The sequence below is a fragment of the Orcinus orca genome, chromosome 14, assembly GCF_937001465.1.
Source record: "Orcinus orca chromosome 14, mOrcOrc1.1, whole genome shotgun sequence".
Classification (NCBI taxonomy): Eukaryota; Metazoa; Chordata; class Mammalia; order Artiodactyla; family Delphinidae; genus Orcinus; species Orcinus orca.
In genome coordinates this window covers 52,059,192-52,081,432 of record NC_064572.1, presented here as the reverse complement: position 1 = coordinate 52,081,432, position 22,241 = coordinate 52,059,192, and the positions used below count along the sequence as shown (strand labels likewise).

The 22,241-nt window shown below is 40.8% G+C and overlaps 2 protein-coding genes across 13 annotated transcripts in view; both read left to right on the top strand.

Moving 5' to 3' along the window:
• SGMS1 (sphingomyelin synthase 1) overlaps nt 1-4,181 on the top strand; it is a 293,295-nt gene extending 289,114 nt beyond the window's left edge. For 11 of the 12 annotated variants that reach the window (XM_033415849.2, XM_033415842.2, XM_033415844.2 and 8 more), the window contains 3 exons: nt 17-170; nt 1,690-1,856; nt 2,571-4,181. In XM_033415849.2, coding sequence (XP_033271740.1) covers nt 17-170; nt 1,690-1,856; nt 2,571-2,750 — 501 coding nt within the window. In that variant the 3' untranslated portion in view covers nt 2,751-4,181. The remainder of the gene's footprint in view (nt 1-16; nt 171-1,689; nt 1,857-2,570) is intronic. The other variant, XM_033415853.2, reaches the window with a different exon arrangement.
• Nucleotides 4,182-14,914: 10,733 nt separating this feature from the next.
• The window catches only part of ASAH2 (N-acylsphingosine amidohydrolase 2), a 127,259-nt gene continuing 119,932 nt past the window's right edge, over nt 14,915-22,241 (top strand). Inside the window, exon 1 of the mRNA XM_049696520.1 lies at nt 14,915-16,286. The gene's annotated coding sequence lies outside the window, so the exon portion shown is untranslated. The remainder of the gene's footprint in view (nt 16,287-22,241) is intronic.

Here is a 22,241-nt window from a genome sequence, read left to right as displayed (position 1 = left end):
TTTCTTTTCCCACCAGCTCTTCGGAGACTGGGAAGCCCAACTGAGGAGAATAATGAAGCTCATTGCTGGTGGCGGCCTGTCCATCACGGGCTCCCACAACATGTGTGGGGACTACCTGTACAGCGGCCACACGGTCATGCTCACACTCACCTACCTATTTATCAAAGAGTGTAAGTCGAAAGCAGCCTTCCGTGAGAAATGTAACTGGGCATGGAAAATGGGAACAGAACAGGCCTGATGTCAGCGGCCCTGGGGGGCGGGATTCCTAACCGCCTGCTGGTTGGTACCTGCAATACTTTAATGGGGTTAAGCCTTATCCTTGGAGATGCCATATTGGAAGACTTGGGTCACAAACTGATTTTGAATCCTGGTGCTATCACTTACTAGCTCTGTGACCTTGGGGAAAACCTCTAACCTCTGTAAGTCATAGTTTCCTCATCTTTAGAATGAGATACTGATAGCTCCTTCATGAATGAGGGAGAGGTGGTAAAAATTAAAATAGACGGCATATAGGAACACTAGTAGAGGTACAGGGAGAATGAACGGTAGCCGGTCTTTGTTGTTGTATTGTTAGAGTACCAAGTACAGATTTTCCTGGAAATGGAACATGGAGCCCTGTACATACTCTTAAGACCCTACCCCCAACCGTGACCACTCCATCTAAACTGACAAACCTCCCTTCACCCTCTCTACTGCTGATCCTACTTATTTGGTTCAATTTTTTACTTTTCCATAGGCTTTAACACCTTCTAACATAATGTACAATTTACTTTATTATAATTATTATTTATTGTTTCTCTTCAGTACTAGGAAGGGATCTCCCCACAAAGGCAGGCTCTTTGCCTATTTTGTTCATTGATTCCAGTGACTAGAGCAGTTCCTGTCCTGGGCACATCGCAGATGCTCAATAAATAGTGGTTGAATGAATGATGGATACTTGGACCCCTTGAAAATTCTGTAAAAGCCTAAACTGTCTTCCCAGGGTGAGAAGGGTAGATCACACTCAGACAACATTGTTGCCTAAAATTTCAGACCCTCTGAAGCCCACTTAGTGAGAATACAAGGTAGGAAGGCCTGCACGAATAGAGATTTTGAATCTCCCGTCAGGTGACTTCCCAGACACTGCCCTGCCCTTGGGAACGTACTTGGGCTTGAATTCCCAGGCATTTGGATTCTCTCTTATTTGTATTTGAGAAATGGAAATCTCAAAGACTTTCAAATTAGTGTATGGTTGCAGAGCTTGGAAAGCAAATAGGGCAGTTGTATCAATTATAATTGCCTAGTCTGTGTATAAGGATCAAAAGGTACTGATTTTTGTATAGAGCATTAATCCCAAATTATTTCCTGGTAAATTTAATTGTCAGTGGGCGGTGTTGTTTTGTATTTTAATGGAGCATGATGCATTAACCTGTTCTTATTTGTCCTTTTAAGCTACACTTATAATTACATGAATCAAGTAATAACCAAATATAAATTACTATGGCTAAGAAAATCACTTTATGAAATAAGTTGCTTCCCTTCTAACCTCCGTTACAGAGAAACGAAAGCCCTTAGGTTTGCTACCCCAAAAGATCTGTTTTCAGAAGGAAAGATCCAAGGTAATTGGATTCAGAAGTAGTAGTTGAGGCATGGTCGGGTGCCCTTAGTGGCACTTGAATAACGGGACTATTGCAAGTTTCTCCTTTTCAGATTCCCCTCGACGACTGTGGTGGTACCACTGGATCTGCTGGCTTCTCAGCGTGGTTGGAATCTTCTGTATTCTCTTGGCGCATGACCACTACACTGTGGATGTGGTGGTGGCATATTACATCACCACAAGACTCTTCTGGTGGTACCACACTATGGCCAATCAGCAAGTGAGTTTCTCTCCCCATTTGATTTTAACCCCTATTGCTCTTGGCCTGCCGTCGCTGGCGTGGCAGGGGGAAAAGTGCAAAGAACCCACAGATGTCTTCGGTTTCTCTTGTCTTAAGAGATAGTCAGCTAAGGTTGTGTTGTCTCTTGTGATGCTGATCCACTTCTGAATCAAAGATGAGCCAGAAATGTGTTAATATAATGACATAGGAGACGGCATCCTTCTAGAACAAGAGTCATGCTCTCATTGTCCCTGGAACATATTTTTGAAGCTGTACCTACCTCTTGCTTGATTTGCAGTCCTACCTTCTTTTCTATCTTTGGCCCCTCACCAGCTTAATACTTAACATTTAATTAACTCTCTCTGTTTTCATCGTAGAAGAGTAGCTAAAACACTAATTGAGGTATTTCTTTATAGACAAGAGAGTGAGTAAGCCGCATGTTCCCCGTGTACTCCCGGAATTGGAGTTACTTGTTTTTCTGCTAGGGTGTGGCCCGGTTTACAGCTGAGTGCAGAGTGTAGAACGGTGGTGGGAGTGTGAAACTGTGGCTATGTAGGTGGTCATGGGGCGGGTCTGGGGGCCTTTGTGAATTTTAATATGGAAACTATTTGAACCTAAAGTGAAAGGTTATGAGAAACATGTGTATGTTCCTTTTGGGGCTGGAACCATCAGTGGTTCTTCCTGACTTGGTTTTCTCTTTCTGTGTTCTCTTAGGTGCTAAAAGAAGCTTCCCAGATGAACCTCCTGGCCAGAGTGTGGTGGTACAGGCCATTTCAGTACTTTGAAAGGAATGTCCAAGGAATTGTACCTCGATCTTACCATTGGCCCTTCCCCTGGCCAGTAATCCACCTCGGTAGGCAAGTTAAATACAGCCGGTTGGTGAGTGACACATAACAGCTGTACACGGTGGGGAAAGAGGAGCTGTCCGAAGTGCTAAGAACTCCATGAGAAAAGATGCCATAAAATGAACACCTCCCTTATCCTGTTATCTTTCAACAGTTACCGTGACTTAACCGATTGAGTTACCTGGTCAGCACTGTGATCTTTTTTTTCTCTCCAAAGGACCCGCGTTGGACAACAATAAAGAAAATTTAACCTGTCGTGCACTGTACACATTTCCTGTTCATAGGCTTGGGATTTACATAACCTTGCAACCACCGTGTTCCTTTGTATATGATGCAACAGCATAAATGTAAGCTTTTATATCATAAGTTCTGGTCTTTCCAGTCACACCTGGAAATAAAGCGTATTATTTTCTTGGGAAAACATACTTTTCATATCTCTTGCCCCAAAGATTGGGCTGTAAGCCATTTTCTAGCAAATGTCTCTATGAAGGTTTCTAAGTACCTGAATGGGGTTCGATTCTGAAATCTTTCTACCTGTTGCACCGATATTCAAATAAAAATGACAGACACAGAAAGGTTTGGTAACTTTGGATTTTGTAAAAATCAGCAGAGACAGTGTGTCAAAAAGTACAAAAAAAAAAAAGATTCTGTTATAAAGTGATTTTCTAAGTATTTCCTAACTTTATTTTTCAAAATGATGTTATGAAAACCAAATTTAAAGATTTTTACATGTCAGAGAAAAGAGAGTTAAAATTTAAAAATGTTTCTTGGGAGAGAAATTTGTCTATGTTTCTAGTGCCTTTCTTGTCTTGATTGTATGGTCAGTAGGCAATCTTCAATGTTTTTATTTAAAATAAAGTATTCCATGAAAATATAAATGTATGTATTACTACTAAATTTTGCATTATAGCTAAATTAAATCAGAAGACTGCTTATGGTTTTTAAATTGCTATGAATTAAAGAATGGGAGAGTTAATTAGAAAGTCAGAGCCTGTTCCCATATTGTGAGCAGGTGGCAATGACAGGTACCACTTCAATTATTTTATCATCTATTTGGTAGTTTGATTTTAACTATACAATGAAAACAGCCATGAATACTTTGTTTTTAAAAAGAGAGTTTTGAAAATGATCACTTAACTAAAAATTGAAAGCTATAAATTAGTTATCCATACTCTCATGGCAATTTTGTTGGTAAACAACAAAGAAGAGATCTATTTCTTTAAAATATATTTGTGCAGGAACTGCATGTAACTCTTAAGTTTTACTCCTAACATGAGTATGTTTGGGGAAGTATTCTATTCTATACTTGCCAATGTGGAGAACAAAATAGTTTTTTAAGAATGAAGAAGTATATATATCCATTCTGTATTTTATGTGCAGCAGAATTATCTTCCGTAGGGTTTTTTTTTGTGTATTCACAAGGTAATATTTGTATTGTAAAACAATAATGGTGAAGGAAATAAAAAGGCTTTTAAAATTTTGTTTGTTTTAAATCTTTGTAAAGTTATTATTCCAGAGAGTATACTGATACCTTATTAACAGCTTACCTAGATCATAAAATAATCAAAATGCACTTTTTAATAAAAACTGATACTTAAAATAAATGGCTGCTATTTCTAATGTGTTCACATTCTTCACAAAAGTCGTAAATGAAGTCATTAAAGCAAGATGAAAAACTGAGTTTTGAAATTTCCTTGCTGAGTTTCTTTGAGAGAGGGCCTTTATAATCATGTTTCTTTTCCCTTGAGATTCCTTAAAATGTACTGTAAAGTTCGGTAACCTCTACAGATTGAGTGTATTTTTAAAAACATATAAAAAGACTTACAGATAAGTTTAAGTCAAACTGCAGACCACTGTCCACCAATAATTTTGAATTCTCTAATTCTCAATCAAGTCACTTAACTTTTTCCCCCTATAACTGGAAGTAATACGACTTTTTCAGTTTAGTTGGAAAGGAAAAGTAAATTCTGAAATGAGAAATACAGTAATACTACTTTGCTAATCGATGGTAATGCAAAAATTTTTTAAAAAGAAAAAAAATATTGTTCCTGATGTGGGAAAGAAAGGAGGACGTTAACAGTCAAAGCCTGTCTTTATTAAGGGAGGCTGTTATGTAACCAGGGAGGCTAGAACTGTAAAACTAGGAAGATTTCCTGCCTGGGACCAGATGCCACAAATTGAAAGGGAAGGTATCTTGAGTAATGAAAATGAATTCTTGGCATATGCTAAAAATAGGATCTTTTTTTCCTAGGTCAAAATAGTTACATAAAAAAATTCATTATGTTAAGTTTACATACTACATATGTACCAAGAAATTCACTTGGTGGTTGTTCTTCATGCCTGACTGTACAGAATCATGAAGTGACATGTCTTGTGGCTCTCAGGTCTGCAACTTCCAGGAAGGACAAGAGAAATCTCGTGTTCTGGAGAATTGTAGTACAGTTGATAATGCCTGCCTGAACAAGGACATGTGCTTTTTTGTGCTTCGGTTTATTTAAGCCAGAGCCCTAGACAATAGCTTCTTTGTTTTACTCTCTTTAAGAGTTTGGCAATTCACATGCATTATCTTGTTAACCCTCACATCACCACAAGGTGTGTTATTATCCCCATATTATGGGAGTTGACTCAGGTATGTTAAACAACTTTCCCAAGGGCATGCAGCTGGTTAAGTGGTAAAAATCTGATTGGAGTCCAAGTTTTCACCCACACCTCAACAACCTCTCCACCGAAATACTGTGAGCTTTCGTAAATTCTTCAGTAAGAGTCCACAGTGAGAGAAATCTGCCTACGGTGGTCAAGCTAAGCAGGGTGACTTACTGTGAACCGAGTAGTAGGAAATTCACACCATGAGGTGGAGAGACTAATTTTGCCCGTTTCCTAATTGCTGTATGTTTTGTTTGTATCCCAAGCAAATACCTAAATTGATAAATTTGATAAATATCTCATAAAATTTATAAATATCACATAAAATGAGAGTGCCTGCTAGCTTTTTTAAAATTCTGATTGATGAGTATAGTTTTTTTTTTTAACATCTTTATTGGAGTATAATTGCTTTACAATGGTGTGTTAGTTTCTGCTTTACAACAAAATGAATCAGTTATATATATACATATGTTCCCATATCTCTTCCCTCTTGCGTCTCCCTCCCTCCCACCCTCCCTATCCCACCCCTCCAGGCGGTCACAAAGCACCAGCTGATCTCCCTGTGCTATGCGGCTGCTTCCCACTAGCTAGCTACCTTACGTTTGGTAGTGTATATATGTCCATGCCTCTCTCTCGCTTTGTCACAGCTTACCCTTGCCCCTCCCCATATCCTCAAGTCCATTCTCTAGTAGGTCTGTGTCTTTATTCCTGTCTTACCCCTAGGTTCTTCATTACAGTTTTTTTTTTTTTAATTCTATATATATGTGTTAGCATACGGTATTTGTCTCTCTCTTTCTGACTTACTTCACTCTGTATGACAGACTCTGGGTCTATCCACCTCATTACAAATAGCTCAATTTCATCTCTTTTTATGGCTGAGTAATATTCCATTGTATATATGTGCCACATCTTCTTTATCCATTCATCCGATGATGGACACTTATGTTGTTTCCATCTCCGGGTTATTGTAAATAGAGCTGCAATGAACATTTTGGTACATGACTCTTTTTGAATTATGGTTTTCTCAGGGTATATGCCCAGTAGTGGGATTGCTGGGTCATATGGTAGTTCTATTTGTAGTTTTTTAATGAACCTCCATACTGTTCTTCACAGTGGCTGTATCAATTTACATTCCCACCAACAGTGCAAGAGGGTTCCCTTTTCTCCACACCCTCTCCAGCATTTATTGTTTCTAGATTTTTTGATGATGGCCATTCTAACTGGTGTGAGATGATATCTCATTGTAGTTTTGATTTGCATTTCTCTAATGATTAGTGATGTTGAGCATTCTTTCATGTGTTTGTTGGCAGTCTGTATATCTTCTTTGGAGAAATGTCTATTTAGGTCTTCTGCCCAATTTTGGATTGGGTTGTTTGTTTTTTTGTTATTAAGCTGCATGAACTGCTTATAAATTTTGGAGATTAATCCTTTGTCAGTGGCTTCATTTGCAAATATTTTCTCCCATTCTGAGGGTTGTCTTTTGGTCTTGTTTATGGTTTCCTTTGCTGTGCAAAAGCTTTGAAGTTTCATTAGGTCCCATTTGTTTATTTTTGGTTTTATTCCCATTTCTCTAGGAGGTGGGTCAAAAAGGATCTTGCTGTGATTTATCTCATAGAGAGTCCTGCCTATGTTTTCCTCTAAGAGTTTGATAGTTTCTGGCCTTACATTTAGGTCTTTAATCCATTTTGAGCTTATTTTTGTGTATGGTGTTAGGGAGTGATCTAATCTCATACTTTTACATGTACCTGTCCAGTTTTCCCAACACCACTTATTGAAGAGGCTGTCCTTTCTCCACTGTACATTCCTGCCTCCTTTATCCAAGATAAGGTGACCATATGTGTGTGGGTTTATCTCTGGGATTTCTATCCTGTTCCATTAATCTATCTTTCTGTTTTGTGCCAGTACCATACTGTCTTAATTACTGTAGCTTTGTAGTATAGTCTGAAGTCAGGGAGCCTGATTCCTCCAGCTCCGTTTTTCGTTCTCAAGATTGCTTTGGCTATTCAGGGTCTTTTGTGTTTCCATACAAATTGTGAAATTTTTTGTTCTAGTTCTGTGAAAAATGCCAGTGGTAGTTTGATAGGGATTGCACTGAATCTGTAGATTGCTTTGGGTAGTAGAGTCATTTTCACAATGTTGATTCTTCCAATCCAAGAACATGGTATATCTCTCCATCTATTTGTCTCATCTTTAATTTCTTTCATCAGTGTTTTATAATTTTCTGCATACAGGTCTTTTGTCTCCTTAGGTAGGTTTATTGTGAGATATTTTATTCTTTTTGTTGCAGTGGTAAATGGGAGTGTTTTCTTGATTTCACTTTCAGATTTTTCACCATTAGTGTATAGGAATGCGAGAGATTTCTGTGCATTCATTTTGTATCCTGCTACTTTACCAAATTCATTGATTAGCTCTAGAAGTTTTCTGCTAGCATCTTTAGGATTCTCTATGTAGAGTATCATGTCATCTGCAAACAGTGACAGCTTTACTTCTTCTTTTCCGATTTTGATTCCTTTTATTTCCTTTTCTTCTCTAATTGCTGTGGCTAAAACTTCCAAAACTTTGTTGAATATGAGTGGTGAGAGTGGGCAACCTTGTCTTGTTCCTGATCTTAGTGGAAATGCTTTCAGTTTTTCACCATTGAGGACGATGTTGGCTGTGGGTTTGTCATACTGGCCTTTATAATGTTGAGAAAAGTTCCTTCTATGCCTACTTTCTGCAGGGTTTTTATCGTAAATGGGTGTTGAATTTTGTCAAAAGCTTTCTCTGCATCTATTGAGATGATCATATGGATTTTCTCCTTCGGTTTGTTAATATGGTGTATCACATTGATTGATTTGTGTATATTGAAGAATCCTTGCATTCCTGGAATAAACCCCATTTGATCATGGTGTATGATCCGTTTAATGTGCTGTTGGATTCTGTTTGCTAGTATTTTGTTGAGGATTTTTGCATCTATGTTTATCAGTGATATTGGCCTGTAGTTTTCTTTCTTTGTGACATCCTTGTCTGGTTTTGGTATCAGGGTGATGGTGGCCTTGTAAAATGAGTTTGGGAGTGTTCCTCCCTCTGCTATATTTTGGAAGAGTTTGAGAAGGATAGGTGTTAGCTCTTCTCTAAATGTTTGATAGAATTCGCCTGTGAAGCCATCTGGTCCTGGGCTTTTGTTTGTTGGAAGATTTTTAATCACCGTTTCAATTTCAGTGCTTGTGATTGTTCTGTTCATATTTTCTATTTCTTCCTGATTCAGTCTTGGCAGGTTGTGCATTTCTAAGAATTTGTCCATTTCTTCCAGGTTGTCCATTTTATTGGCATAGAGTTGCTTGTAGTAATTGCTCATGATCTTTTGTATTTCTGCAGTGTCAGTTGTTACTTCTCCTTTTTCATTTCTAATTCTATTGATTTGAGTCTTCTCCCTTTTTTTCTTGATGAGTCTGGCTAATGGTTTATCAATTTTGTTTATCTTCTCAAAGAACCAGCTTTTAGTTTTACTGATCTTTGCTATTGTTTCCTTCATTTCTTTTTCATTTACTTCTGATCTGATTTTTATGATTTCTTTCCTTCTGCTAACTTTGGGGTTTTTTTTGTTCTTCTTTCTCTAATTGCTTTAGGTGCAAGGTTAGGATGTTTATTCGAGATGTTTCCTGTTTCTTAAGGTAGGATTGTATTGCTATAAACTTCCCTCTTAGAACTGCTTTTGCTGCATCCTATAGATTTTGGGTCATCGTGTCTCCATTGTCATTTGTTTCTACGTATTTTTTTATTTCCTCTTTGATTTCTTCAGTGATCACTTCGTTATTAAGTAGTGTATTGTTTAGCCTCCATGTGTTTGTATTTTTTACAGATCTTTTCCTGTAATTGATATCTAGTCTCATAGCGTTGTTGTCGGAAAAGATACTTGATATGATTTCAATTTTCTTAAATTTACCAAGGCTTGACTTGTGGCCCAAGATATGATCTATCTTGGAGAATGTTCCATGAGCACTAGAGAAAAATGTGTATTCTGTTGTTTTTGGATGGAATATCCTATAAATCTCAATTAAGTCCATCTTGTTTAATGTATCATTTAATGCTTGTGTTTCCTTATTTATTTTCATTTTGGATGATCTGTCCATTGGTGAAAGTGGGGTGTTAAAGTCCCCTATTATGAATGTGTTACTGTTCCGCTTTTATGGCTGTTAGTATTTGCCTTATGTATTGAGGTGCTCCTATGTTGGGTGCATAAATATTTACTATTTTATCTTCCAGGTCACTTATCCGTTCTTCTGCCTCAGTTATTCTGCTATTGATCCCATCTAGAGTATTTTTCATTTCATTTATTGTGTTGTTCATTGTTGTTTGTTTCATCTTTAGTTCTTCTAGGTCCTTGTTAAATGTTTCTTGCATTTTGTCTATTCTATTTCCAAGATTTTGGATCATCTTTACTATCATTCTGAATTCTTTTTCAGGTAGACTGCCTATTTCCTCTTCATTTGTTAGGTCTAGTGGGTTTTTATCTTGCTCCTTCATCTGCTGTGTGTTTTTCTGTCTTCTCATTTTGCTTATCTTACTGTGTTTGGGGTCTCCTTTTTGCAGGCTGCAAGTTCGTAGTTCCTGTTGTTTTTGGTGTTTGTCTCCAGTGGCTAAGGTTGGTTCAGTGGGTTGTGTAGGCTTCCTGGTGGAGGGGACTAGTGCCTGTGTTCTGGTGGATGAGGCTGGATCTTGTCTCTCTGATGGGCAGGTCCATGTCTGTTGGTGTGTTTTGGGGTGTCTCTGGACTTACGATTTTCGGCAGCCTCTCTGCTAATGGGTGGGGTTGTGTTCCTGTCTTGCTAATTGTTTGGCATAGGATGTCCAGCACTGTAGTTTGGTGGTCGTTGAGTGAAGCTGGGTGCTGGTGTTGAGATGGAGATCTCTGGGAGATTTTCGCCGTTTGATATTATGTGGAGCTGGGAGGTCTCTTGTGGACCAGTGTTCTGAAGGTGGCTCTCCCATCTCAGAGGCACAGCACTGACTCCTGGCTGCAGCACCAAGAGCCTTTCATCCACACGGCTCAGAATAAAAGGGAGAAAAAGTAGAAAGAAAGAAAGGAGGGAGGGAGGAAGGAAGGAAGGAAAAAAGATAAAGTAAGATAAAGGAAGATAAAATATAATAAAGTTATTAAAATAAAAAAATAATTAACAGAAGAAAAAAAAAACGGATGGATAGAACCCTAGGACAAATGGTAGAAGCAAAGCTATACAGACAAAATCTCACACAGAAGCATACACATACCCACTCACAAAAAGAGGAAAAGGGGAAAAAAATCATAAATCTTGTTCTCAAAGTCCAGCTCCTTAATTTGGGATGATTCGCTGTCTATTCATGTATTCCACAGATGCAGGGTATATCTAGTTGATTGTGGCGCTTTAATCCGCTGCTTCTGAGGCTGCTGGGAGAGATTTCCCTTTCTCTTCTTTGTTCTCACAGCTCCTAGGGGCTCAGCTTTGCATTTGGCCCCGCCTGTGCTTGTAGGTCGCCGGAGGGCATCTGTTCTTCGCTCAGACAGGACGGGGTTAAAGGAGCCGCCGATGCAGGGGCTCTGGCTCACTCAGGCCGGTGGGGGAGGGAGGAGCATGGAGGGCGGGGCAAGCCTGCAGCGGCAGAGGCCGGCGCGACGTTGCACGAGCCTGAGGCGCGCTATCTGCGTTCTCCCGCGGGAGTTGTCCGTGGATCCTGGGACCCTGGCAGCGGCAGACTGCACAGGCTCCCCGGAAGGGAGGTGTGGAGAGTGACCTGTGCTCGCACACAGGCTTCTTGGTGGCGGCAGCAGCCGCCTTAGCGTCTCATGCCCGTCTCTGGGGTCCTTGCTGATAGCCGCGGCTCGCGCCCGTCTCTGGAGCTCCTTTAAGCGGCGCTCTTAATCCCCTCTCCTTGCGCACCAGGAAACAAAGAGGTAAGAAAAAGTCTCTTGCCTCTTCAGCAGGTCCAGACTTTTCCCCGACTCCCTCCCGGCCAGCCGTGGCGCACTAACCCCCTGCAGGCTGTGTTCACGCCGCCAACCCCAGTCCTCTCCCGGAGCTCCGACCGAAGCCCGAGCCTCAGCTCCCAGCCCCCGCCCGCCCCGGCAGGTGAGCAGACAAGCCTCTGGGGCTGATGAGTGCCGGTCGGCCCTGATCCTCTGTGCGGGAATCTCTCCGCTTTGCTCTCTGTACCCTGTTGCTGCGCTCTCCTCCGCGGCTCCGAAGCTTTGCCCCTCCGCCACCCACAGTCTCCGCCCGCGAAGGGGCTTCTAGTGTGTGGGAACCTTTCCTCCTTCACAGCTCTCTCCTTCTGGTGCAGGTCTCGTCCCTATCCTTTTGTCTCTGTTTATTCTTTTTTCTTTTTCCGTACCCAGGTACGTGGGGGGTTTCTTGACTTTTGGGAGGTCTGAGGTCTTCTGCCAGCGTTCAGTAGGTGTTCTGTAGGAGTTGTTCCACGTGTAGATGTATTTCTGGTGTATCTGTGGGGAGGAAGGTGATCTCTGCGTCTTACTCTTCCGCCATCTTCCCGGAAGCCATTAAGGGAAGCCATTAAGGGTCTTTTTTCTGTATAGTTGATGTATATTGTTGTGTTAGCTTCAGGCGTACCATAAAATAAATCAGTTATCCATATATATATATATATATATATATAGACTCTTTTTTAGATTCTTTTCCCAAATAGGTCATTACAGAGTATTGAGTAGAGTTCCCTGTGGAATACAGTAGGGATAAGTTATTATCTGTTTTATATATAGTAGTGTGTATATGTCAATCCCAATCTCCCAATTTATCCCTCTCCCCTCCCTTCCCCCCGGTAACCGTAAGTTTGTTTTTGACATCTGTGACTCTATTTCTGTTTTGTAAATAAGTTACTTTGTACCTTTTTTTTTTTTTTAGATTCCACACATATGTGATATATGATATTTGTCTTTCTCTGCCTTACTTCACTCAGTATGACAATCTCTAGGTCCATCCATGTTGCTGCAGGTGGCATTATTTTGTTCTTTTTTATGGCTGAGTAATATTCCATTGTATTGATATATCTGTACCACATCTTCCTTATCCACTCCTCTGTAAAGGGACATTTAGGTTGCTTCCATGTCTTGGCTATTGTAAATAGTGCTGCTGTGAACATTGGGGTGCATGTATCTTTTCAAATTATGGTTTTCTCTGGATATATGCCCAGGAGTAGGATTGCTGGATCATATGGTAGTTCTATATTTAGTTTTTTAAGGAACTTCCATATTGTTCTCCATAATGGTTGTACCAATTTACATTCCCACCAACAGTGTAAGAGGGTTCCCTTTTCTCCACACCCTCTCCAGCATTTATTGTTTGTAGATTTTTTGATGGCCATTCTGACCTATGTGAGGTGATACCTCATTGTAGTTTTGATTTGCATTTCTCTAATAATTAGTGATGTCGAGTATTTTTTCATGTGCTTTTTGGCCATCTGTATGTCTTCTTTGGAGAAATGTCTATTTAGATCTTCCATCCATTTTTGGATTGGGTTGGTGGTTCTTTTGATATTGAGCTGCATGAGCTATTTGTATATTTTAGAGATTAATCCCTTATCAGTTCCTTCATTTGCAAATATTTTCTCCCATTGTGTGGGTTGTCATTTTGTTTATGGTTTCCTTTGCTGTGCAGAAGATTTTGAGTTTAATTAGGTCCCATTTGTTTATTTTGGTTTTTATTTTCATTATTCTAGGAGGTGGATCCAAAAAGATATTGCTACGATTTATGTCAAAGAGTATTCTGCCTATGTTTTCCTCTAAGAGTTTTATAGCATCCAGGCTTACATTTAGGTCTTTAATCCCTTTTGAGTTTATTTCTGTGTATGGTATTAGAGAATGTTCTAATTTCATTCTTTTACAAGTAGCTGTCCAGTTTTCCCAGCACCACCTATTGAAGAGACTGTCTTTTCTCCATTGTATATTCTTGCCTTCTTTGTCAGTCTGCTAGCTTTAACTTGACCATCACTATACAAAAAGTCAGGTTTTGAATTAACTAGGATATGGGATATGCTACTTGGATCCCTTCATACTGACATACTTTATCTTTTTTTCCCTTTGGTGGGAAAACTCACTTTGAACAAATCAAAACTGCTGTCTTGAAATTCTGCTTATCAGCACCTTAAAAATTCTTACCTGTCTTCTGGCTTAGAGTACAAATAAGAAAATTAAGTGGTGTCTGCCTTGAGGGCCCAGACTCCAGCTCCCACAGGAGGGCAGAGATGGGCATGACCATCATGATGAGAGAGCGACTGAGAGTGAGGGGAAGTGGCAAGAAGAAAGGGGGGCTTCCCTGGTGGCACAGTGGTTAAGAATGTGCCTGCCAATGCAGGGGACACAGGTTCGATCCCTGGTCCGGGAAGATCCCGCATGCTGCGGAGCCACTAAGCCCGTGCACCACAACTACTGAGCCCATGTGCCACAGCTACTGAGCCCGCATGTCTAGAGCCTGTTTTCCCCAACAAGAGCAGCCACTGCATGAGAAGCCCATGCACTGCAACGAAGAGTAGCCCCTGCTCACCGCAACTAAGGAAGCCCACATGCAGCAACAAAGACCCAATGCAGCCAAGAAAAAGTAAATTTATTAAAAAAAAAAAGAAGAAGAAGAATCGGGGGCTGGAGCTAGGCCCCAGGATGTAGAGGGTTTGGAAAGTAGATGAGGCAGCAGCATTCCAGGGGAGGGGCAGAAGGACAGCACAAATGGCTCTGGTTTGCTCTTGGTGAAGCGAATGTGAAGTGAGGATTTATCGTATGAGTTAATGTTTATTGTACGTTTGAGAAATCCTTTGAATTCTTGGGCCCTGATGTGACACAGTGGTATAGTTTAGCATCAAATGACTGAGAAAATACATGCAATGAATAGAAATGTCCTCAAGAAAACTTGTGGTTTATTAATCACAATAGCATATGTGTAACATTTGGTCCATGGGAGTAGTACTTCCTTATAAGAGCCATTTTTCCATTATCATACCATGGTTGGTGAGTGTAAAGATTTGAGGGTCTCTTGAGAATTCTCAGGGAAAGTTTACTGGAGATTATAAGGCAGAGATTGGTGAAATAGAGTCCATTTTTTCAAAGTTTAGCAAAAAAAAAAAAGGTAGGGAGTCCAGATCCAGAGGCCTATGCAACATCAAGCATCGCGGTTTCTGTGTCAGAGGATGTGTAGGGCGTGACCACAGGGAGCAGTAGTGGCATTTCAGGTGAGGAGAAGGAAAGACTGACGCCCAAGAGGGGGCCAGTCCAGAGTCCCCTCCCAGCCCCGCTGTGGCCCACAACCACATGTACTTTGCCGTTCTCTTGTTAGGTGCATACACATTAGGATTGTTTTGTTTTCTTAGAGAACTGACCCCTTTATTATGTCTCTGTCGTCTCTCTTTATTCCTGATAATCTTCCTTGTCGTGAGTGAAGTCTGCTTTGTCTGAAATTAAGCTAACTACTCGAGCTTGCTTTTTTTTTTTTTTTTTTTTTTTTTTGGCGGTACGTGGGCCTCTCACCATTGTGGCCTCTCCCGTTGCGGAGCACAGGCTCCGGACGCGCAGGCTTAGCGGCCATGGCTCACACGGGCCCAGCCGCTCCGCGGCATTTGGGATCTTCCCGGACCGGGGCACGAACCCGTGTCCCCTGCATCGGCAGGCGTACTCTCAACCACTGCGCCACCAGGGAAGCCCTCGAGCTTTCTTTTGATTAGTGTTCACATCTTGTTTTTAATCTGTTTTGAAAATCTCTGTCTCGTAATGGGTATATTTAGACCTTGGACATTGAAACTATAATAGATATATGCTTGAATTTATACCTACCACATTTGTAACTCTATTCTATTTGTTACATTTGTACAGTATTTTCTGTTTGTTTAGTCAATTGCTTATTTCTTTTGATGAGTACTGTTTTTAGCTTTGGCTAAAATAAGTTCTAAATATTTTAACTTGGTGACCCAAAGCATTCTTCCAGTGTGAGTAGGAAATAGCAAGCGTTATTGTTCTTTTATTCTTTTAGATATTCCAATCCACGTTAGTTGTAGCAAGAACTTCAACCAGGATATTACACTTACCTTTATTTCCCAACTAGAGTTTTGTCCAACCCCTCTCTCGTGAATTTCGTCTAGGATGCTAGTGCTTGGAGAGACTTAGTAAAGCACATTCAAATACAAACCCAGGGTAGTTCCTGAAAGGATAGGAATCACTTAGGTCATCGTTAGAGTAATCTAACCTAGAGACATCCTGATCCTAACAAGCTGCTCTAGTTCATACTTTCTCAACTAGAAACCTTTAACAATGTGACCATCTACCTTTCTGCCGTTTTGGAATGAAAACTGTGCAACTGTGAAAAGTATGGACTCTGAAGACCATAGTGGACTGTGTAGGTACATGCTTGTGGGAACCAGAAAGCTTTGGGGAGTAGATGTAGAGGAAAATAACAGCTTCAAAGGAAGTGCCTTCTCTTTAGGAAGTAAACTAAGCACTCCTTTCTGTTTATCTTTTGTACTAGGTACTCCATAAACGCTTGATAGTTGAAAGGGTCAATGAATGAGTGGCTCCACTGTTTTATGAAGAGTGAGAATAGTTGTCGAGGGGGAAAAGAGAAACTCCAGGAGAAGATATGGTGTATCAATAGGGGCATGGATTGGGGACTCAGATGTGTTCAAGTCCCAACTCTGCTGCTTATTGGCAATGTGTGCCTTGGCCAGTTTTCTCTGAGCCTCGGTTTCCTCACTTGTAAAATAGGGATGATTTTACTTATGTTCTGGTGTAATGTGGGGCAGTGATGAGGCATGCATACAAGTTAAGTGCTCAGTAAACAACCACTGTCATTCTAGAGAGGAAAGTGAGAGAGATGAAAAGAAGACCCCTGCGGAGCCAAGAAAGAAGTCCCAGTCAATGAAAAGACTGACCCCACCGTAGAAAAACTGGAGAAAAGCCAAGCACAGACTCAGCCTTTATTTGAACTTCTGAGTGAGTATACTTATTAGTAGTCTGAACCTATTTACACCTTATTACCTTTGGTAAGATACTTGGTCTAGCATTCTGAACATCGGATGTGCATGCACAATGGTTGCTAGAGAACTGGTCGACTCATGAAATAGCATGACACAGTCTTCTTCGGTGATGAGCCAGGGCAGCAGAGACATGCATGGCTACCCTGATCTGTTGACACTTGGTGTCTGCTCACCAAGCCAGCTCTGTGTTGTCATGTGGAGGAACCAGTATTGTTTGAATTGCTTTCTGCTAATAGTATTTATCAGCATGAGAGGCGAGGGGAAAAGGAGGTTTCGGTCAAAGTTGTCTGTCTTTTATGCATTCTTTTTTTAATGAAGAGCCTGTGACCATGGAAAGGCACGTATCAGGTTTCCCATTGGGATGTGTAGCAATACTCCCTGATATTTTAGGATGGTTCAGGAAAAAAAAAAATTATTTTGGAAAAAGCGTGATCTGACTTCAAATGAATGTTTGTTTTGACGTCGTCTCTGAAATCATTGGCTTTGAGGGGTTTTGTTTGTTTGTTTTGTTGGGTTTTTTCTCTTTTTTACTTTTCTTTTTTGGCTCTGAATTCTAAGAGGCCACAGGCTTATGGGAAGTGTGTTCATTACGAGCCTTATTGGCCAAGGGAGACTTCTGACCTCTGGCTGGTTTTAGGCTCTGACCGGGACCCCTGGCAGGGGTATGAAGTGAGGATACAGAGTGTTTGCAGCACAGACTTCCTTTTTGCAGCAGGCAACAACATTACAACTGCTTCACTGAGCCTTGCAGGCTCCCTACCAGAGGCGGGCAGATGAAGCTGCAGGCGTTTGCTAGCTCCATTTCTCCACAGGCTCCAGGGATGAACTTGTAAACGGCTTGAGAGGAATCGTGTCCAATTAGTGCTGCTGGCGCATGTGTGCTCTGGAAGCATCGCTGGCCCGATTCTGGAGCGCGTTCCTGAGCTCGGGAGCTGGCACCAGATGACTCCACGGAGCTTGTCTCCCTGCCCGCTCAGCTTGCAGCGGACATTCAGAGCCCTCAGGGCCAAGCGGCTGCCTGATGAGCTCTCCCCTGGGGCTCCTGGAACAGGAACTGAATCCGGGAACAGAGCCAGAAGGTCGTGTTCCCTCTTCTTGCACAATCCTTTGCACCAATGGCACACAACACACAGCAAAAGCTATATGTTTCTTCCTTCAGGAGAGAAAATGTCAGTGCGTTCAGCACATGCAACCCTCCCGTGCTATTAACATTCACACAAGTGTGAATTCAAACAAAAAGTCACCAAAATTAGACTGGAGGGGAGCAGAAATGTCACTTTAACACATGGTGAGTATGGAGAGCTGTGACAGTTTGGCTTCCTGGTAGCCAAATTGATAGATAGATCTGGGCTATCGAAACAGGCTTAATTTCTCAAGATGTTCAGGGCTTAATCACCAATTAAAATCAGTAACAACAGTGCATTTGTTCAGGCCCTAGGAGATCCATTTTCTTCTTGAGAATGAAGGGGGCCCAAATCCAGGTCTTCTCATTTGACAAAAATGATGAGGAATGGATGGCAATCTTCCTGCTGCTAAAAGGAGGTCAGAGCAGGAAAGGCAGCCAAGGTAGCCAGAAAGACCTGCTGGCTTCTGTTCTGATTTAGAGCAGCTTGTCTTATATGCCCAGGACTGAAGGGAAATGAGCTAGTGAAATCCAGACTGAAGCCCAGGGGACAAGAGTCACTTGGTGGTGGTCCCTGGAAGGCAGGGAAATGTTGGGGACTGGAGAGCACAGTGCTCTCTGTTTCACAGTTCTCTCTTCCCTTTCAGTTTTTTTTTTTTTTTTTTTGCGGTACTTAGGCCTCTCACTGTTGTGGCCTCTCCCGTTGCAGAGCACAGGCTCTGGACGCACAGGCTCAGCGGCCATGGCTCATGGGCCCAGCCCATGTGGGATCTTCCCGGACCGGGGCACGAACCCGTCTCCCCTGCATTGGCAGGTGGACTCTCAACCACTGCACCACCAGGGAAGCCCTCAGTTTGGGTTTTATGTGGGGGGAATCTAAGTTAGGGAATACACACACACACACACACACACACACACACACACACAAACACGTGCGCACGTGTGCGTGTGTATATAAATCCAGCATTCATATCAGTATATTTAAGGCTCTAATAAATCTTCCCCTTAAAGAAACCTACTTAAATTTCATTAAACTAATATTTTCCAAATTTATTTGGCCTTGAGACCCTTTTTATACAAACCCTTTTCCTGCTAACGTTCTATCATGAAAAAAGTTGTGTACACTAAATTGAGAATTTCACGTTGAGAACCTCTAGAGGCACCACCCAGTTTATACTGTAATTTTTTTAACTTGCCATTTCACATATCAACCCATTTGTCTATATTTTTATCTATCAATTACTCTTATTTTTAAAAATTCATTTCAAAGTAAATTGCAAATATCAGTTCACTTCTACCTAAATACTTTGGCATTCATATCATTAACTAAAATTCAAAATTTATTCAGTTTTTTTTCGAGGTAAAATTTATAGATGACGAAATATACAAATCTTAAGTGAATATTCACTGATTTGACAAATGCGTGGACCTATGTAACCTACTGTGACCTAGAACATTACTATCTTCCCAGAAAGTTCCTTTATGTCCCTTCTCAGTCAATCCTGGCCGGCCTTTCACTCTCCCACTCCCAGAGGCAAACTCCTCTATGTACCCTTTTTCCACCATTGATTTTTTTTCCCACCACGTGTATGGCTTATTTCACTTTGCGTAACGTTTTTAGATTCATTCATGTTTTCACGTGTATTGGTAATTTATTCCTTTTTATTAGTGAGTAGTATTCCATTGAATAAATATACCACAGTTTGTTTATCCACTCTTCTATAGATTGATATCTAGACTGTTTCCAAATTTTGGATATTATGAGTCAAGGCAGGTAAGAACATTCTTGTATGTGTTTTCTGTGTGTGTGCATGTGTGTGTACACATGTGCCTGTATATACAGGCATGCCTCATTTTATTGTACTCACTTTATTGCGCTTCACAGATACTGCTTTTCTACAAATTGAAGGTCTGTGGCAACCCTGCACTGAGCAAGCATTGGTGCCATTTTTCCAACAGCTTTTGCTCACTTCGTGCCTCTCTGTCACATTTTGATAATTCTTTAAATATTTCAGACCCTCCACCAGCAAAAAGATTAGAGACTCGCTGAAGGTTCAGATGATGGTTAGCATTTTATAGCAATAAAGTATTTTTAAATCATGGTGTATACATTTTTTAGAAATAACACTATTATTGCACACTTAATAGGCTACAGTATAGTGTAAACATAACTTTTATAAGCATTGGGAAATTCATGTGACTTGCTTTAATGGTCTGGAATTAAACCTCCAGTGTCCCTGAGGTATGCCTGTATGTATATATGTTTCCATTTCTCATGGGTAAATAGCCAGGTGTAGGATTGCTGGGTCAGGGTAGATGTGTGTTTGATTTTATAAGAAATTACCAGACCTACTTTTGGGAAATTTTTCTTGCTCTTAAAAAGGGACCCAAGGATGAAAATACTCCCTTCCTCTTGGCAAGGTTGTGTCTACATATAATGCCCAGAACTTCTGCATCTCTGAGGACAAAACTGACATAATGTCATTGAGGAACGGGGTCCTTAACGATATTACTGGACGCTGAAGTAACCAGTTCTGGGGCTGCCCTCCTTGGAGTTTTTATGTGAGTTAATAATGTCCTTATTATTTAAGTCAGTTTGAATCCGAGATACTTTAAAAAAAATTGAAAGAGGGAAACTATTTTTAGAAAATTTACCAAAGTATTACATACATACAGAAAAATATACACAGATTAATTTTCACGAACTGAATGTACCTAAGTAGCTGGCCTCCAGGTGGAGAAGCAGCATTACCAGTAACAGGGGCCTTGAAGAGACAGGGCTATATCACACACTAATTAATTAAAATTAGATGTGAAAAAAAACAAAATTGGAGGCCCAGTGGAGTTCACTGGTGAATTCTACCAAACATTTCCGGAAGAAATTATACCAATGCTCCACAAAGACAAAATAGATACCCCCATTAGAAACCCCTCACTCGATTGGGATTGACATGTATACACTAATATGTATAAAATAGGTAACTAATAAGAACCTGCTGTATAAAAAATAAATAAAATTTAAAAATTAAAAAGAAAAAAAAAAGAAACCCCTCACTCCTCCTCAAGTTCTCTCCCCTGGCTTCTCTCTCTCCCCCAAACCTCCTCTTGCAACCATTGGCACAGGTTTCTCTTCTGTATTCTCTCTCCAAATTCCTCTCAGTTTGCACACTTCATTCAGCAAGGCAAAAGCCTTATCGTTAGCTAAAATAGTAATCACTGAATCTCCCCCAACTTGCCCTGGGTGTAGGGTGAGGGAAGTTGGAGAGGAGGTGAAATTATGATGAAGTGACCCCGCAAAGTGCTTGTTGTCTCCAATGAACAGTGAAAAACTAGGGGTCAGAAAATGAGTTGTGTCACTTACCAGCCACATGACTTTGGATGTGCTGCTACTTGAGCCTTGGGTGTTACTTGTGAATATGGTAGATTAATGGTAGCTACTTCACGGGGCGGTTTTGAGGACTGAATGTAAAGGGCTTACATGTATTCAGGGGGTGCAGTAGCAAGGGTCATATTCTGGGGTTCATGGGATGACTTCTTTCCAGTTTCTACCCTAAGCAGGAAGGGATTCTTCCCAGGAAACACTGTGAGCTGCAGCACTGAAGATCACTGGTGTTGCAGAAGCCGCCTGCAGACTCAGGTGGGCCCACTTGCTAGGGTTTGAGGGCAAGGGGTTAAGGTAGGGCTTATGAAGGAAAGCATATTCTTTTCCAGAAATCAATCAAACTACAAGAACAGCAATTAGAGTAAACTTTGAGTAATTATATATGATCACTGAATGAGAATAATCTACAAATGCTATTTTTGGCCTTTGATATAGAACATACCACTCCTGAACTAATCTCACGTGAAAAAAAATATGTGGTGGTGGAATCACAGAAGACAATTAGCCAACTGTAAATGAATAACAATTTGGATGGATCAGAAAAGACTCAATGGTTAAGGCTTCTCTTCTCAGAGACTGACCTTTAAAGATACTTAAATTAATTGGATATTACATTATACACCAGTATTTCCCGAAGTTCATCCATTATTTGATAGCTGACATGATTTTTCCCTGTAACTATTTATCACTTGTACTATTATTTAATTAACATTTTTCTTGCAATAAATTCCTTAAAAATTGCTTTTGCCTGACTCTAATTCATGGCAAAACCAACTCATAACTATCAAAAGTGCCCACTTTATACCACTTGAAAACCTATCACCCTCTGGGATAGACTTTTGTCTATCATTATCTTTGCAGCTATTAGATCACTTCCGACCAATCTCCGCAAGTCATTTTCATAAGGTCTTGAGCTAAAGAATCCCTCCAGAATTATTTTGCAGAGATACCCAATGCTTGATTCTCTTTAACCAAACCTACTTCTCTCATACTCTTCCCCATCTCAGCAGAGGTCAACTCCACTCTACCAGTTCTAGAAAACTTTGGAATCATTCTTGACTCCTATTTTCTCTCTTATCCATCTAACCCCACCAGGAGATCCTGCTGGCTCTGCCTTCAAAACACATCCATGTTATGACCACTTCACATCATCTTCACGTCTAGCTTTCTAGTCTAAGCCTCCAAATCAGTGTGCTTCTAAAACTTGTGCTTTGTGTGTGCTTTCGCATAGCATCCAGGTGATAGATACTAGCGTAAGCTTTCTGAAGCCCAGGTCATGCCATTGCTCTGCTCAAAACTCTCTAATGACTTTCTAATTCAGAGCAAAATCTCAAGTCCTTACCTTGATCCCCAAGGCCCTTCCTGACCTCCACACCCCACATCTTGACTGTATTTCCAACTGCTCC